Source organism: Trachurus trachurus, assembly GCF_905171665.1.
Source record: "Trachurus trachurus genome assembly, chromosome: 7".
NCBI lineage: Eukaryota > Metazoa > Chordata > Actinopteri > Carangiformes > Carangidae > Trachurus > Trachurus trachurus.
In genome coordinates this window covers 23,910,162-23,927,659 of record NC_139901.1, presented here as the reverse complement: position 1 = coordinate 23,927,659, position 17,498 = coordinate 23,910,162, and the positions used below count along the sequence as shown (strand labels likewise).

Sequence of the window (17,498 nt, the reverse complement as noted above, 5' to 3'; positions counted from 1 at the left end):
AGCTCTACTCACAGGGAGTATCTTAGTGGCTGACCTCTGACCTCTGCGATGGCTGTCTGAGCTTGTGCCTGACGTGAAACCCCCGCGTATCTCCTAGCTCAACTGGGTGGTCGGTACAGTACCACCACACGACCCTGTCCTGACAGGCCAGATACTGTGGGAACCTTCCCTGTAGTAAAACCCAGTAAGAATCAGCACACAATGATTAGGTGTTAAGCCTTGTCAAGACTGAGCATCGCAGCAAGGGGCACAGTGCGAAAACACACAATACTGCCAATCTCCTGCAACACGTAATATGCTCAATATGGGCCCAGTCTCCTGCCAGCGATCTCTATCTTAGACCTTGAACTGAACTTACAGATGTGTGATTCTTCCCTCTTTGCCTGTTTATGTGAAAATCAATACTAGTGGTGCACAAGCTGAAGAGAACTTTGCATGAGGAGTCGAGGGTAAACAGGGTTATAAAATCCGTCTTGCTGCACAGATAAGAAACTGATGGGTGTGGGAAAAAGAGACAAGGCAAGTGAAATATTATCAACTCTAGCAAAAAGCACAAAAACGTTGTATCTTAACCGTTAATTCTAACGTTTTCACAATGCGCAGTCTCCAGCAGGATGAGATCTACAATGACTTGTGATTGAGTTTACTAAACAACATCCAGCTAAGTTTCCCAACACAGCTCAGAGCATCTGTCAGGCCCTCTGCAGCTCTCACAGCCCTGCAGACGAGGTGTCCAGCCTACCAACGTCAGCAATCTCAGCAGCTCTGCACTGCACCCCTGCTTTCTGTCTTCTGTGTTTTTTAAGGGGTCAAAGTTCAGACCTCTCACTGGGAGCTGTTTATCACAGGAGGGGTTGTGTGACCAAGGCAGAAGGGGTAGAAGGGCCGGGTGGGTAGGTGGGTGGGTGGGGGCAGGGAAGCAGAGGTTGTTTTCAAGTGGTCACCTCCAGGAAAGCTCCCAGCCAGAGTCAGTGGCCCATGGGTGAGAGCATGGTGAAGAGGACATGGTATAAAAAGAGCTGAGGGACCAGATAGCAAAGAGAGACGGAAAGCGAAAGAGAGAGAGGGACAACTTTCATCCAATCAGATTCAGTAAACGTGGACTATTCAAAAGATTTTGCATATATACAACTTGTATTTCATATCTTTTCTTTATTTTTTAAGCTTGCCATCAGAAAAGTCACAATGGCACCACTGATTAATTATTGGATGTGTGTGGTTGTTCTATCACTGACGATGACCAGCAGCCACGCTTTGAGAAGGTAAGACGCTCCTTCCTTCGATTACCTGAATGATGGAAAGTGCCAGTATAACGACTTATTGTTTAATTGGATTTGCACAGGAGAAAACATACCACAGCAAATCGGTGACAGCAAACAGCAAAACAAATAAGGACAGGAAAACAAATGTGTTTTACTGATTCATTATAAAACTTAATGTTTTCAGCATGGGCTTAGCATGTGTTTTGGTTTATTTTTCTGGCTTGGCACTGAGAGCGAAAGCAGTCTGTACTTTATTAAAGCTCAATGTTTTACTGAGATGATAACCAGGCACATGCATCTGACATAAAGCACGCAAAATACTGTAGTCGGCTTCAAAAACCCTGTTCCTCTGTGCATTCATGTTGTTTCTGTTGCCTGAGGATCTGTTTTCCTGCTGACATGTCTCCAGAATCACCCTGAAGAAAATGGCATCTATCAGAGAGACACTGCAGGAGATGGGTGTTTCTGCAGAGCAGGTGTTGACTGAGCTAGCTCAAAAGAGCTCAGCCGCCACCGACAACAACAACGGGACGGTTCCTACACCTCTGACCAACTATTTGGATGTGAGACACTTTTTGGTATTTTACATTTAATGAAACAAGAAAAAAGAAAAACAATTTAAGAGTCAGCGAAGATTCTGAGTCATGTAGATGAGATAGGAATCAAATTATTTGGTTTTACCCTCGAGGGCTAAAAGTGGTTTAGCCTGAAAGGCTCCATTAGTCCGCTTGGAGAAGTGTCATGACATCTTAAAGAGTAAAAGAGCAGATCCATTTGCCTATGAATTAGCACTTCAACTCCTCTGTGAGCATGAGTCATACTTTCAATGTCATATTTCATGTTTTCTTATTACATTTATGCCTTATTGTATTGGAGTAAATGGGTTTTCAAGACATATTCAAGAGACATCAAATCAACTTACGACATCCACGGATTAGGAAAGTCTGAAATTATGTCATAATGTCACACCTCTTCCTTTCTGTTTCCAATAGACTCAGTACTTTGGAGAAATCAGTATCGGCTCTCCGGCCCAGATGTTTAATGTGGTGTTTGACACAGGCTCAGCCAACCTGTGGATCCCCTCACAAAGCTGCTCACCTTTCTCAACTGCCTGTTGTAAGTGTCCATAGAAGCAGGGAAATTGCATGCACCTTACAGTAGGTGGCAATGATTGATAATAGTTAATAGTGATGTATCAAATGACAGTGTGAGAGAGGCTGGTCATAGTGATGAACCAACAGAGAATTGTCATCTGTGAGTTACATTATCATTTTCAGCCACACTAATCCTCCATAGTTCTGCCAAAGAGCTCTAAAAACCCTCACTATGATCTGTTCAGCACCAAATAACAGACAGAGACAGTCTGTGACTTGCTGATGAACTTAGAAGAGAATATGGCTCAGGAGTTCAGTTCATTCAGGAGTTGGTGGAGACCAAAAACAGGGCTAAAATACAGTGAAAATTGAACGTAATTGCAAAATTACCTATAGTCTCATGTATATATAACCAGATCCCAGCATCAGCTTGTACAATATTTGATTCTTTGTTTCTGCTGCAGGTGGATACAAAACATAGTTATTGCAGGGTTGAATTTAGATCATAGTGTATGAGTATGAATATATTTCAAATAAATGAGATGCTAAAGGAAACATTATCAATTAAAGCTTCCCAGGTGCACACTTGTTTTATGACTCAAATAAATTTTCAACTTTTAGTTACTCACAACAGGTATGACGCATCCAAATCCTGGACCTATGTTGAGAATGGGACGGGATTTTCCATTCAGTATGCCTCTGGAAATATCAGGGGATTCCTGAGCGAAGATGTGGTCGTGGTGAGTTCTACTACATCTGCTTTTTATTGTTTTTATTTTTACTTAAATACAATCTTGAACCCCTTCTAAACATTTGACCTTGTGCTTGTTTGATTTCTGCAGGTGGGTGGTATCCCCGTGGTTCAGGTGTTTGCTGAAGCCACCGCTCTGTCCGCAATGCCCTTCATTTTCGCCAAGTTCGATGGAGTCCTGGGGATGGGATACCCCAATGTGGCTATCGATGGCATCACGCCAGTGTTTGATCGTATCATGTCTCAGCATGTTCTCAAGGAAGAGGTGTTCTCTGTCTACTACAGCAGGTAGGCAGAACTAGGTCAACTCACCATCCACATTTCATCAATCTAAGTTGTGTTTTCTTGATTCATAAAATGTATTAAGTAAGGATTCACACTGTAGCAATTTTGTTTTGTATAAAACAAATGTGGGATTTTCTTTTTAGATAACTGATCAGAGTCACGACTTTCATTTGATAAACTGTCAACTTGTCTGAATGTGTGTCAAGTTTATTTTATTGAATTTCTGGTAAAGCTGAAGAATGAGAAAAAGCATTAGTGAGAAAAAACAAAATATCAAGAACATCTTAAGAGCTTAATGTGAGTCTGACAAGACCATGAGATTGTTCTCAGAAACAGACAAAACGTTTTTCATCAATTTACCATGCTCATTTATGTCCAAAAGAAACCAGCTGAAACAATGTCGATTTCGATGTTTTCCTTTCAAAATCTCAGTTTCAGCACTGATAGTGAGAGTGTGGACAGCAGAGGTTGATCTTAAAATTGTATTTATTTATTTCTGTCAGAGATCCAAAACACTCCCCGGGTGGAGAGCTGGTCCTCGGTGGTACAGATCCAAACTACTACACTGGAAACTTTAACTACATGGACACCAGAGAGGTGGGGAAATGGGAGGTTACCATGAAAGGGTAAGATGTTTGCCTCATACCCAAAAACATATGTGTGTGCGTGTGTGAATGTGTGTCCGCACCCATTCAGAAACCTGTCTAACTTTTCACCTCTTCTTTCACTCTTTTTAGAGTTTCTGTGGGAACAGAGATGATGTTTTGTGCAGAGGGCTGTACAGCTGTGATCGACACGGGCTCCTCCTACATCACAGGCCCGGCCTCCTCTGTGTCTGCGTTGATGAAAACCATCGGAGCACAGCTGGATGAAAGTGGAGTACGTTTTTTTTTTACACATGCAATATGTTTTTCCACACAAAAACACTTGTCTGTAAAAACCCAGTGCCCGTCGTCACCCATTATTTTGTGTTTCTCACCAGTACAAAGTCAACTGTGACACTGTAAAGACGCTGCCCAGCATCACTTTCCACCTGGGTGGCCAGGGGTACTCACTCACTCAAGAGGATTACATCTTATGGGTAATGATGACAAACACTTATCATGTCAATATAAAAATTAAGTGGTGCATATGCACCCCAGCACTGTCTATAACCACTTTAAGTACTCATCGTAAAGTATTTCCATGTTGTGTTTTTTTTACTGAACCATATTTATCTAACATAAATATTTATTATATTCTTAGATTTTTACAAGCAAGCCATACGACCAAGTTATAAAATACAAGCCGTTGTTAACGCCTCAAATATTCCCACACCGGCACACAGGTGTTTTTGGTTTTGTGCTTCGACCTGACCTATGCTAACCTGATCATGTTTCAGATGTAGTAGAGCAAAACCATGCTGGCATCTCAGCTCACTATGTACCAGTTCAAATGGTAAAGTAACAACTGATGCCACAACAAAGCAATGAAAGCCCCTGAAGTATTTAGAACAATTAGTTTTAATTTTGTTTTTTACATTTACAGGAAACTAACAGAAATCTTTTAGCAGCTCGGGGGCTCCAGTTAAACTCTCTGTAATGAGGCACTTTTAGTCTTGATGCTTTAACTGTAGTCTGCTGCTCTTGTAATCAAGCTGGATTTTGAACACATGTCGCAGTGTGTTTTTACATGACACTTTTGTTTACTTTTATTGATGCTTATCCACTGTAAACATGTTGCTGTTGCATAACTGTGTGTCGTCATAAAACTTACTGCTTTCTGTCTACAGCAATCACAGATAGAGGGGGATGTCTGCACTGTCACCTTCAGGGGCTTGGATGTGCCGCCCCCTACAGGTCCCATCTGGATCCTGGGGGCCAACTTCATTGCTCGCTACTACACAGAGTTTGACCGTCGCAACAATCGTATAGGCTTCGCTGCTGCAGTCTGACAGGCGTGCCTGTTTCTCTTCTTCACTATTTTTGCTGCTATCTCCCAACGTTTTCTTGATGCTTCGTGGTCCAGTTGTCACTTCCTTTGCTTTTTTTTTTTTTGTAAAACTCCTCATCAAAACCCTTTTTTATATATAAAAAGAATATGAAGAGTGCACATAAAGGAACTCATCCTATCCTCACATATCCTGCAAAACTCTGCTCTCCTGTATTCTGAACCAGTTGCACTGAATGCCTTCCGAACATGTTTTTATTTATAGCATTTACCAGCAAATGCGTGTGTGTGTGAGTCTGCTGATTATTATCATACAGCAACAGTGAAATTCCATATCTGTACCTCACTGACGTAACAAGAATAAACTTGTTTACTGGGTTTCAATTCGATTCACTTCTGACTCCATTACTGACTGCTTCCCCATTGTTTCAGCCAAAGTCTGACGAATCCATTTTGTGACCATGTGAAAGTAAGAACCAGATCTCTGTGTCAGAATCACCCCAGAGCAGTCACAGAAATACTTGTCATTGAGTATGAATTACTAGAAACGTTTCTATTTATAGGTGGAAAGAAAAAAGGTAAAACAATGCACATTTGTCAAATGCGTGGCAGTCATGTGACAAGGGACATTGTTTGTCTCCCACTAGAGTCACTGCTGCACATTGTGGCTCGATCATTATTAGCCAACAGTTACCACAGTAGAAAGTGGGTGATATAATCTCACAATTATATTTCCCAAATCAAATCATCCTTCCCCAAGTTTTTGTGCAGCTCGTGATCGCTGACAAATGAAAAAAGAAATATTTCTCTGTGGAAAAATACTTATTTTGGATGTAAAAAAAAAAAGTCACTGTCACTGTAAAATTGTAGCATAGAGCTGGAATCCACTGTTTATAGTATCAAAGTGAAACTGAACAGAGAAGGTTCTGGAAGAAGGAGTAAACACTGACTCGACGATGTCACCGATTTCTGCTTAGTTAGCAGGCAGAGGAGACACATAGATAACAAAACAATAAAAGCACACATATTCATCAGACGCGTCTGTCACATATTTTTGTCTCTATTTCTCTGAATTGCCCGGGAATGTCCTCCCAAGTCGCAGTGCAATGACAGTAGAGATGTCACACGTCCTTGCTCTCACATCCATGAATTGTCTGCTTTGGATTTTTATCTGTTGATAGTCTCAGTGAGGTGAGGGTGCATGTGTCTGCACTGGCATTTACTCAAAGGCTTTTATTCAAACAATTGCAAAAACATATCTCTCAAATATGAGTCAACAGAGATATTACGGCCTGGAAACCTGGCCAGACAACCACTCATATAAACACAAAGGTGTTTCATAAGACATGATATATTTCATATTTCTTCAATAAATTTGCATAGCTAAAATGCAGAATCCATGCGTTGACTCTTTAACTGCTTCACACAATCCCCAGCTACACAATATAGCATATTCTAAATGAAACATATTGTTTAACTTACTTTTCCACTGTTGGGTTGAACTTTTACAACAACAGAAGACCCTGTATTATAATGTAATATGTATATAGTCATTGTCATTCAAGCCAGGAAACAACTTTATTTAAAAAAAGATCATAATCTATAATGGGCAATGTGATGTAGGTACTGTACACGTATTTCTCCTCAGGTGTAGTTATACAAGGCAACACTTACCTGTCACACAGTGGAAATGACATTAATTCATTTATATTCCATTTGTATATATTTGTTTAGGGGAATTACATGTATGAACGTTCTTGCTGAAGGTTAAATTATAAAATCAACACCTTTCTCATATGTGTGGCACCAGCCCTAAAGCTCAATCACTGAGACGTCAGGTTTGTTTAATATGTATAAAAGCCAACGTGTAAAAAGGAAGTGTTAATTGTGAATGTCGTCGGTTGTCTCGTTTAAATCAGGAGGGGGGGTTGGGGGGAGCAGGGGAAATTCCAGAAATGTCAGGAGTTTGACAAGTTATTGTGGATATTATCCACAATTACTTGGGCACCCATCCAGTTTCCAGTTTTATTCTTGACGTTTCGTGAGAGCACAAAACATAGTGTTTGTAAACACAAAAAAACACAGGAATAGAGAAAAGTAGTACCGATAGAATGAAAATATATGTTAAACAGATGCGCACCGACTATTCCTGTGGCAGAAGAGTATTATAATGTGGTGCTGAACTTTGTCTTTTCTGTAACACTTTACTTGAAGGTCTCATCATAACAGTGACATGACACTGTCATAAGAGTGACATGACACAGTCATAAACATTATGTCAATGTCATAACACCCAGGTTTGTAGGGTTAGGGTTAACTGAATGACACTTAATAACAACGTTATGACACTGACATAATGTTTATGACATGTTCATGACTGTGACATGTCACTCTTATGTCACTCTTATGACAGTGTCTTGTCACTGTTATGATGAGACCTTAAAGTGCATCTACTGTATGTGAATGCCTTCGTGTACATGTTACATCTTTGGTACTAATTGGACATTTCAGTGTGCAAAAAAATATCAATGAAATTTAGATATTATGGCTGTTTTTGTTGATGCTGGAGTGTGATAGGCATTGTAATGACGTTTCTGATTGAGATGGAGCTATTTTAACTAATATTCAACAATGCATCAAATGATATGTGTTTGTCACATGTTTTGTGTTGAAGAAGTTAAAGCAAATTCAAGATTGTGTTGTCACTGTGGTTGAGCCCATGTACCAAGTCATTTCTGAACTACAAAAACAACAATACATTCCACAGTATGATACTAATAAATGATTCAAATACACGAGTGATGTAGTAAAGAGGAATGTGTTCACAATACAAAGTATAAGAAGCCACTTCCTGTGTTAATAAATCCCAGGCCAAATGTTTTTATGTTCTCTGTTTGAGTCCGTTGATCTGTTATGAGAACGCTTCTCCATCAAAAATAGCCCATAAAGGCATTTATATGAGTGTGTGTGTGTGTGTGTGGGTGTGTGTGTGTGTGTGTGTTTCTCTTTTTCTCTCTCTCTCTATCACGGAGATTTGTTCAGCTCTTCCAAATAGTGGTACACACCCACAGTCCCAGTGAATCCAGTTAAAAAAACACAGAAAAAATAAGAATATAATAAAATTACAAAGTTCAGGATTCCTCAAGCAGCATGCCTCACCCAGCCTCAGCAGACACCCACAGTGATGTGCAGATCTTCTGCTGAGGTGTTGAGAGTATATTACTTTTCTTGCTCCGTTCACTTTTAAGGAGGAGAGTGAGGGTGTATGGCCCCTGACCATTTTTTTGGTCTTAGGGTTATGTGAAACACTGTTTTAAATACAAGTTGCTTTCAATGGATAGAGTTTCAAGAACAAGAACAGATGTGAGCAGCACCCTCTTCAAGCCCCCACGGGCTCTTTCTTTGTAATTGTTATTTTATTTTATTCTTTATAAAAAAAAAATTATGAGGGCTCCTGCCAGATGTGTTGACCACATTATACATTATTCAGTCAATCTGCCATTAGAAAATTTGTTATAACACATTTGCAGAGAGCAGGACGCTGTATCCTGACAAACAGAAGTGAGCTGGGAGGTCTTTAAAAAGGGCTGTCTGTCAGCACAGACAGTTAGTCTCAGTTTGAACTCACTCTGTGCAGGAGGAGCACATCAGGCAATGCTTTGAAGAACAGCGCCACATGACGAAGTGTCAAATTTACTTAACGGCAAATTCCTTTTACGTGGAGTGGAACTGAATTTATGAAAAGGATCTCTTTGCTTCAATGTGTGTGACAAAGGAGTTTGGTGTTTTCCACTGTCAAACACTTACCAGATGACCATCCTTGTGTCAACCCTCATTCAGAGCAAAGCTAAGGTAGGTGAGAACTTTTCTGCAATCTCTGCAGTATAAAACTCCAGCTACTCTGTCTCTGTACAGGGCGCAAACAGAACGAAGCACGCGGGTTTTAGACTAGCTTTATGCTTTATTGTGCATGCAGTTTTTGCTGACCTACATACATATCATGGACAGCATGGAGAAAACAAATCATGTGATAGGTGACATTTGCGTCATGTGCTCCTGCATTTGCCACATTCCAGTCACATCAATAGTTTTATTAAATTAAATTACAATAATCAGATTATGTGTCATCATCAGTCATCAAATAGGTTTCCAATAAGCTTTGGTGGCTGGCGTGGTAGTCTTTCAGTTCAAGCGTAGCATCTTGTTTTACTTTCAGAGTCACTTTTTCTTATCTTATATGTTTCAAACGCCACTTTTTCCATGATTATCATTTCTAATTTGATTTAATAGTCATTTCAAACTATGACGGCACAGAACAGTTTTCCCTCTCCTTTGATTTCCGACAATAGATTGGCATGCAAATATTGAGCAACTTCGATTCATGGTGAGTTAGGACAAGTAATCTACAGGACTTATGTGAGGTTTATGTTTATGTTAATATAATTCAAAAACCCAAACAAGAGTTAAACCGTACAGCTCAAAGTTATATGAGGAACAGACGGCAAAAAAGAAGACTTCTGGTCTCTGGAGGCTTTCAAAGAATTGTCCTTTGTGTCTTAATACATCTCAGAAGTCAACCAGGCAGCAAATAAATCAAGTTTTATTGTTTCACTTCAGTGTTCTGTTGGCATCGGTCTGGCCTGTTTATTGCAAAAACTGCATTGAACTCACAGGTCAAGTCCAGAGGGTGATTATCGCAGCATACCGTCCAGTGCACACACACATTGCCCACAGCGTGTCGAACATATGCTTGTCACCATGTTTTAACCCAAGTAGAAGAATTAGGTCCATCTGGAACCCATTTCAGTGTTACAGTTGCCAAAAGGTGTTGGTAGTAGACATCATTGGCTACAGGCGCAGTAAATGCATGTTGCTCCCTCTGACCGAGCTTTCATGGTAGATGGCACTATTTGACCATAGCTGAAACTTATATCCCGGCGGGCTGGGTTCCTCTGAGGTCACACACAGTTAAATATTGATAACTGGTTGTGTCGCAGCAAAGAGGCACCATGCATGTTGCCCAAATGCAACCTGAAACCCAGCACTTTGGACAGGACATAAATCAAGAAGCAGAACTGTTCCGCATGAATAATGTGCACAACAAAATGACAATATTGTTGTTACTATGACTGAACAGCTTTTACCCATGAAATACTTGATTGTGGATGGAAAGGCAAGGATAGCTCAGATGCCTTCTTTTATACTGGTATGGCACAAATTAGGAGGGAATTCCATTTGAGTTTTCTTTGAACTTGGTTTTGCTTTTAAAATCATTTACAAGATTACATAATCTTAAAAAGATGATCACACTGGTGTGTGGAGACCATTCATATGGAAATGTTTGATGTCGAGCAGGTTAACCACATTGACTCTCAATGTTGCTCTTGTTTGGTTTGTGGTTCAGATTAATCCGTATTTCGCTATTTTAGGTTGCACAATCCATTGAGTATGTCTACTTGAGTAAAGTTTGAGAATTTCCAGGGGGCTGGAGTGCTTTGCAGCTGTGTGCTAGAGCCCTCTTGATGAGTTTAGGGATGACTACAGTAGGTAACGCGTGTTTGTGTCAGTTGCAGGTTAAGTGTCTGTGTGTGCTAATGTTCCTGAGCTTCCCTCTGAATATGGCTGAGATCCCTGGTCCATGCAGACACTCCATCACTAGGGAGCACCTGCTTACAGTCAGGCATCTGGTAGGTGTTGAAACAACATTAGAAAGAGCTGTTGAAGCAAAAGTAGAGACATTGATCACACCACGCAACATGTGCTGTTTCTGCAGATGGATAATCAGTTGCGAAGCGGGTGCTCGATAAGCTACACATTCATAGAACGGAGAAGTTTGGTAAGGTAACATTTCTTAATTGTTACTCATTTCCCTTAGAAAGTATTGATTCAAACTTTCCATTAACTGTACGTGCCTTGATGTTGATGAACTCATGCTCTGATTCCCTGCAGAGCAAATGTTGCTTTGTAAAAGCTGCTTTACCCTGGATCCTGGAGCTGCTCACCACCCACTTCAAATATAGCCGGGGTTCAGTCAATGATGACTATGTTCAATCTCTGAGAGCGCTCATCCTCAACATATATTCTCAGAAATGTGTTCCACAGATAAATGAAGAGATCGAGGTGAGTGTGTGTTTCTGAGTGGTGCACTAGCAGCCTAGGGGTAAAGACAGATAGATTTCACCATGAAGAAGTAATATAAGATAAGAGGAAGCACGATTTTCCTTATCTCAATTATTTATTTGTTTAAAATCATGTTTGAAACAAAGAAGCTGCTGAAGACAAGTAGATACATCTGAAATACTTGTTTGTATGTATTTGTGTACATTTAAAATATGTTTCTTGGACACTGCAGGACAAACCAGAGAGTTTTGAGATGCTCTACAGAGGGTCACCCACAGAGGCGCTGCAGAGGGTTTCAGAGGTGCTGTCTGTTTACTGGGAACTGGTAACAACCAGTGATACACCAGTAGACTGGAGATGCCAGCATGAATACACAGAAACCTTTGACTCTACCACAGAACTATCCACAGAGTCACCCACACATTCAACAGGTCAGAATCTCAATCCCTAAGGAAGTACTGAGATTATTTATACAGATGCCTGCAACTGTACAGATCACATATTCCTGGTCTTTCTCTGCAGACAGTTATGGTAGAAAGTCAGTGAAGGCCTCACAGAGAAGACCATTCAGAGACCTGTACAAGCTCGGCTTCATCATCGCCTCCATTTGCGGAGGGCTGCTGTTCATACTCACTATCTACTGTCTCATCACACAAAAGGTACCGGTGCTTCTGTTTTCTTACCCATGTGACCTAATAAAGTTTTGCCATGCATTCCAGTCATATTACAATAAAATAAGTTTGGCAGCCTGGCCCTGCTCTCTGAGGCGTTTCCTTTTGCCAAAGCACCACCCCCTTGCATGCTTTTATATTTTAATCCCAAGTCATAACATTATTAAGATGAAATTTCTCTAATTTCTTTCACAAATGAGACCCATAAGCACTGTGTTTTTATGTCCTATTAAAAACATGAAACAGACAGAAAGTTGTAATAGGAGCTAAATAACCCTATAAAATAAATGCACTGAAACAGGCCCAGCTGCAGAGTATTCCAGGTGAAGAGGTTTTTACCAGGCTATTTGGAAAGCAGTAATATGCTAACAGGCCTGCTAACAGCACAGTGAATGTTGTTGAAAAGGAGAGAGAAGCAGAAGTGCCAATTTCTTGAATTTCATCCAAGTCTTGAATAATCGGTGGCATGCTCCATGAACATTTGATCTGAGTGAAAAATCAAACAGCGTCACACAGAAACCAGCTTCTTAGTGGCTAATGAGAGTTATAAAGAAGTCATACCAATAGCAAAGCTGGAAAGAGTTTTGCTTTGGAGAAGAGTAAAAAACCCTGTGGTGCTGGTAAACAAAGCTTTTCTATGGACATGCTTAGTGTTCACTTTGTCAAGTTAGATCATTTAATCCTCATGAAGAAATTTGTAATGCTAAATATGCCCATGTTGTCTGTAAGATAACTATTGTACGTTCAAAAAAATGCTAGCTCCCAGAAAGTACAGAGGGTTTGGAGGTGACGGTGTTGAACGGCTCAATTGGAATATCACATTGTGTTTTGTGTTTTATCTTGAATGGCAGGATGATTTTAATCACATGGGAAGCAGAGAATAGGATCTTGGTTATCACATTACATTAGAACTAAAAAGGGCTTACAAATAAATTGGCAAACAAATTATTTTTTTTTGAGTGATGAAGTGTAACATGGGGTTATTTCTCAGTAAAATTACTATTTTACACTCTTTTTTTAAATTTACATTGTTTTAACACACAAGTAAAGCAGCTGTGGGGACAAGTGCTGCAGCTAGATCCATATGGTTTACTAAGAAACTTACTTCTTAGGTAGAGCTGGAGGTTTTCATTGCAGTTTGTAAACAAAGCATTCAAACTGCGTCCCTCCTCTCGGGCTCAACTGTGCAACCTCCTGCCCCTGACAGCAGCAGCGGTCAGGGGCAGGAGCCAGTCAGGACTGCAAAGAAAAGGAAATACAGTCCGAGTGAAGCGCTGCAGCCTTGGGCCGATAGCCTGCCCGGCCGCCACCGACAACGGGAGCCTTGAGTGTTATACTGTAGATTTCATTTGTATAGCCTACTGTACATCTAGCGCTTATTTTTGAGCAAAAACCTCCAGACTCTACCTTTGAGACAAGTTTACATATCTATGTTTAATTATTGCAAGAAAACATAGAATAGGGAAAAAGCTAACTGAGGTAATCAGTGGAAAAACAGGCTACACTGGACATCAGTGAGTTTGGGTGTTTTGGACGACAAAGAACAAAACACATGTTGCATGTGATTCATGGAAATGACGGGAGAGAAATCCATTGCGTCTTGTCTTGTGCAGAGTTGATTGCTTGGATATCACACAGCTTTAAAGAGCAGGAGGGATTGACCTCCTGATCAGGATGTAGGCTGATAAATTGCTTATATCCGACTGCATTAGCTATACTCAGCAGCATGGGTATGATGCTGCATGGCTGGCAGTGAATGCCACAGACTGACAGAGATTAACCATATTAAAATGCTTGATGAGGTGTATCAATCTTCACTTGCCATTGAAAGCCTGCAAGACATTTCCCCTGCAGCTTTCTGTCTATGACCCTGCTAATTCTATTTCCCGCCTATCCTGCTTTTGCCACCACAGTGTGTGGGTGAATGTTGCCCTAAGTGCCCCTACAGACCTAAGATGTGAGCAGTAAACCATCTCTGACTTTAATTAGCATCATCTGTGTGCTCAGTGAGAATGTGTGACTACAGAGGAATGCATTAGTCTGAAATGCTGTATGAGAAGATGGACAATGTTGGGATTCACACAGTCCTTGGGGCATATGCATGTCTGTGAATGTTCTGTTCCAAAACTGGCATGTTCATGTCACTTGCCTCATTTTCCATTAGCAGATTATTGTTAACTGCTGCACTACCCCATGTCTGTCAGCTGAGTGAACAGTGTAATTACAGTATACAGCTGCCCTATTACATTTTCTAAGAACAAATCTCGTGCTGTCAACAAATTAGACCATGTAGTTTAATTCAGTGCCCGTGCTATGGCAGATGGTCAAACATCTTCTGGACAGTGTCTATATAGGCTAAAACGAACCAAGAGCTGAGAGGGAGTTTGAAGAAATAATTTGTCTGCTCACTGTGGAGCACGTAGCCTCTATCCATCTGAATAATTTGTGGACAAGATGGAAGAGGAAACTGAATGAAGGTTCAACCAGAAGCCAGACATACGACTCTTGTTAGTCTCCAGAGCTGCGCTTCAGACCTGGAATTCCCATCACTGCACAGTTTGCTTGCAGTGAGAAGCAGTCTGTCCAAATCCCCAAGTGCAACACTGTAAAGGCTTCAAAGAATATATTTATTTTCACTGGGACCTGTGACCCACCCACCCACCAAGATCTTGCTTTAGTTTGTCTACAGGGGTGAGACAAAATAACTTAATAAACATCACATCTCACAGGCCTTTAAAAATGTATCTTTGGTTAATTTGAAAGGTGCCTGTAAAATGTTTATTTGGTCAAGCAGGATGGAGTCTGTGGCTGCAGCTTGAACTCACAGCAGTTACACCAGATTCCAATAATGATAATAATGAAAGTTTTTAACGGTGGAAAAAAAAATATTGAATCACCGCAAGAGACTTTCCTTCTTGCAGAATTACCTTCCACTGGCCTGTCCATTTATGTGCTCAGTATGTTCCAATTCTGTCATATCTTCCCCAAATTATGGCAAAAATATGCAGTTATTTTGTCTCAGCCTTCGCACTCAACCCCGTCAGTCTCCTGAATCCTGCTCTTTTATGACTCAGAACCCTAGCGTACTTTTATTAAGTGATTTACTCCCCTCAGAATGTAATAAAATGAGGTGTTTCTGTTACGTTGTCAATCACACTCTGTTTGGTGAGCTTTTAACTCATAAAGTCTTTTTCTTTCCACAGAGAATTCACAACCCTCACAGATCAAGGTCTTACACAAACTCAAGGTAAGAACATCCGGACATAGAAAATTAAAAATGATTGGTCTTTCCATGTTTATTATCCTAATGCATCTCTGTGTCATCTGGGTTTAATCAGAGACCTGCAGGATATAGAGATGGAGCCACAATAATGTGAGTATTCTTCAAACCTACATCAAATGCTGTGGGCGGTTAAACAGCTGGATCTGGCACACATTAACCGTCTTAAACAAACATCTGTGTCAGCTTCAATGAGGGCAGTGAACACACCTGTGTGCATTTGTATTCTTTGAACTTTCAGTGTTTTTCTCTCTCCTCAGGTGGTCAAGAGCACACCCCTGCAGCAGCAGACGAACACTTGTGAAGCTGTACATCTTATCCATCATGAACAAGTTGTCATATCAGTACCCTGTATGTAATGTATCAGGCTCATCTGTTTAATCAGAAGCTTCGCTTTGACTGAAAGCAACGATGGACCTTATTTGGAATAATATGCTATGTATATTATGTTTATGCGTTATCTTTTGCAAATATCTTTTCAAGTTCACAAAAAGTTTTATTTTTACACTAGTTATGAATGTTGAATAATGTGTCTCCATTTGCTGCCACTTAACCAACTGTTTGTAATGTTGTTTGCCAAACAGTTCCACAAGTTATTTATTAGTTTGATTCTATTCAATTACCGTATTGATAATAAAAGTTAACCATCAATACTAAATCAGCAATTGATTGTTCTACAGCTGTAGAAATACAGTACCAGTGCACTCAAACACCATGTTACACCCAATAACTACACACACAAACTATCTTTGTAGATGCAAATGCATTTAAATTATATACATCACATAATCCAAATTGCTTTACAAGTGAGGGATATACAGTAACTTGAATCGTTAACTATTTGATTTGAAACTTGGTCCAAAAATACACAAATACGTCACAATATTTAAACCACAAAAGTTCTATTTTATGGCATGGGTATTTATGAAGGCCTCATGAAATCCTATGTAAAGAACAGGTACAGGCCTAATTAAGGGAAAGGGCCATTTAACAGGCCAGCTTACAAGGCTACATCCTGTTTGACTTTACACTTTATGAGGAGTCAAAAATGCTTTTATCCTTGCCAAAACACTCTTTCCCACTGCTTTGGAGAGCTGTTTAGTTTCCTTGATTATCAGCTTACACTACTGATCAATACAGAGTCTTCACGGGGCCAACTTTTAAGTAATTCAATTTAAATGTTTAAAATACATCCACAGTTATGACCAAAGATTTCTATATCGAGTTTCATTGCAAAACAGTATTAATAGTTTCAACATGAATTTGGGAGAATATTTTGTTATTGGTGGTCAAAAACACTGAGTTGTTTCTTGCAGAGAGGTGGAGAAACAAGTTTTCTGCAGCTTCATAAGAAATGTCCTCAGTGCACAGAGAGGGGCAGCAGTTGGTGGGATTAATGTGTCCTCCAATAGTTAACCTATATGAAGACATTTAATCGTTTCTACAAGGCAGAGGTAAGTTACTGAATAATACTGACAGACAGAAGGACTGCAGCACATGTGTCTTCCCTAATGCTGTCATGACTTTCCCTTGTGTTTACTCAGTAATGTTCCAGCCTCAAAGGATCACATTAGTAAATCCTGTCAAGAGATTCCCACATGTGATCATGTGCTGGCCTCTGCTTTGTTCTTGAAGAATCTGTTTAGGAAGCAGAAGCGCAGAAGCAACACAGCCCTACCCTGCAGCCTCTGCAGAATTGTGTGCAGCCTGTAATATAACATGATCTATAACTCACTTAATTTCACAGGCTACCGCTTATCAGTGTGGAAGGCACTGCTGCACTGGCAGCAATCGTTTCTTTATCCCTAGACATTGCTCAATTACAAAACAAGGAAAGTATTTCTATAATTCAATTTAGTGCTTCTCTGCAGAGGATTAAAGGCAGCTGTGGAAGATAAAAAGGCAAGTTGTCTTGAACAATAAATATGTAGAATCTGTCTATTTAGGATTGTTAATAGGGCTGCTGCATTTTTCTCCCTCCCAAACTCTCTGACTCTTTTATTTTAAAATTAGATGAAACAGAACATTTTTTGCTGCTAAAAAAAGATCACTGTCGACAAATAACTCTGTAAACATTTTCTCACAAATCTGATGATAGATATAAAA

The 17,498-nt window shown here is 40.1% G+C and overlaps 2 protein-coding genes across 2 annotated transcripts; both read left to right on the top strand.

Moving 5' to 3' along the window:
* Positions 1-1,185: 1,185 nt before the first annotated feature.
* Positions 1,186-5,325, top strand: ren (renin; the record flags this gene model as incomplete). The annotated part of the gene is made up of 9 exons (XM_083975257.1): positions 1,186-1,262; positions 1,672-1,825; positions 2,255-2,378; positions 2,978-3,096; positions 3,199-3,395; positions 3,896-4,018; positions 4,130-4,271; positions 4,375-4,473; positions 5,164-5,325. 9 exons carry the CDS (start codon positions 1,186-1,188, stop codon positions 5,323-5,325), a joined length of 1,197 nt encoding a protein of 398 aa, XP_083831383.1.
* Positions 5,326-9,072: 3,747 nt separating this feature from the next.
* Positions 9,073-13,382, top strand: csf1b (colony stimulating factor 1b (macrophage); the record flags this gene model as incomplete). The annotated part of the gene is made up of 7 exons (XM_083974634.1): positions 9,073-9,173; positions 10,889-11,008; positions 11,095-11,157; positions 11,271-11,441; positions 11,674-11,872; positions 11,964-12,100; positions 13,320-13,382. Exons 1-7 carry the CDS (start codon positions 9,132-9,134, stop codon positions 13,380-13,382), a joined length of 795 nt encoding a protein of 264 aa, XP_083830760.1. The 5' UTR covers positions 9,073-9,131.
* Positions 13,383-17,498: the final 4,116 nt, after the last annotated feature.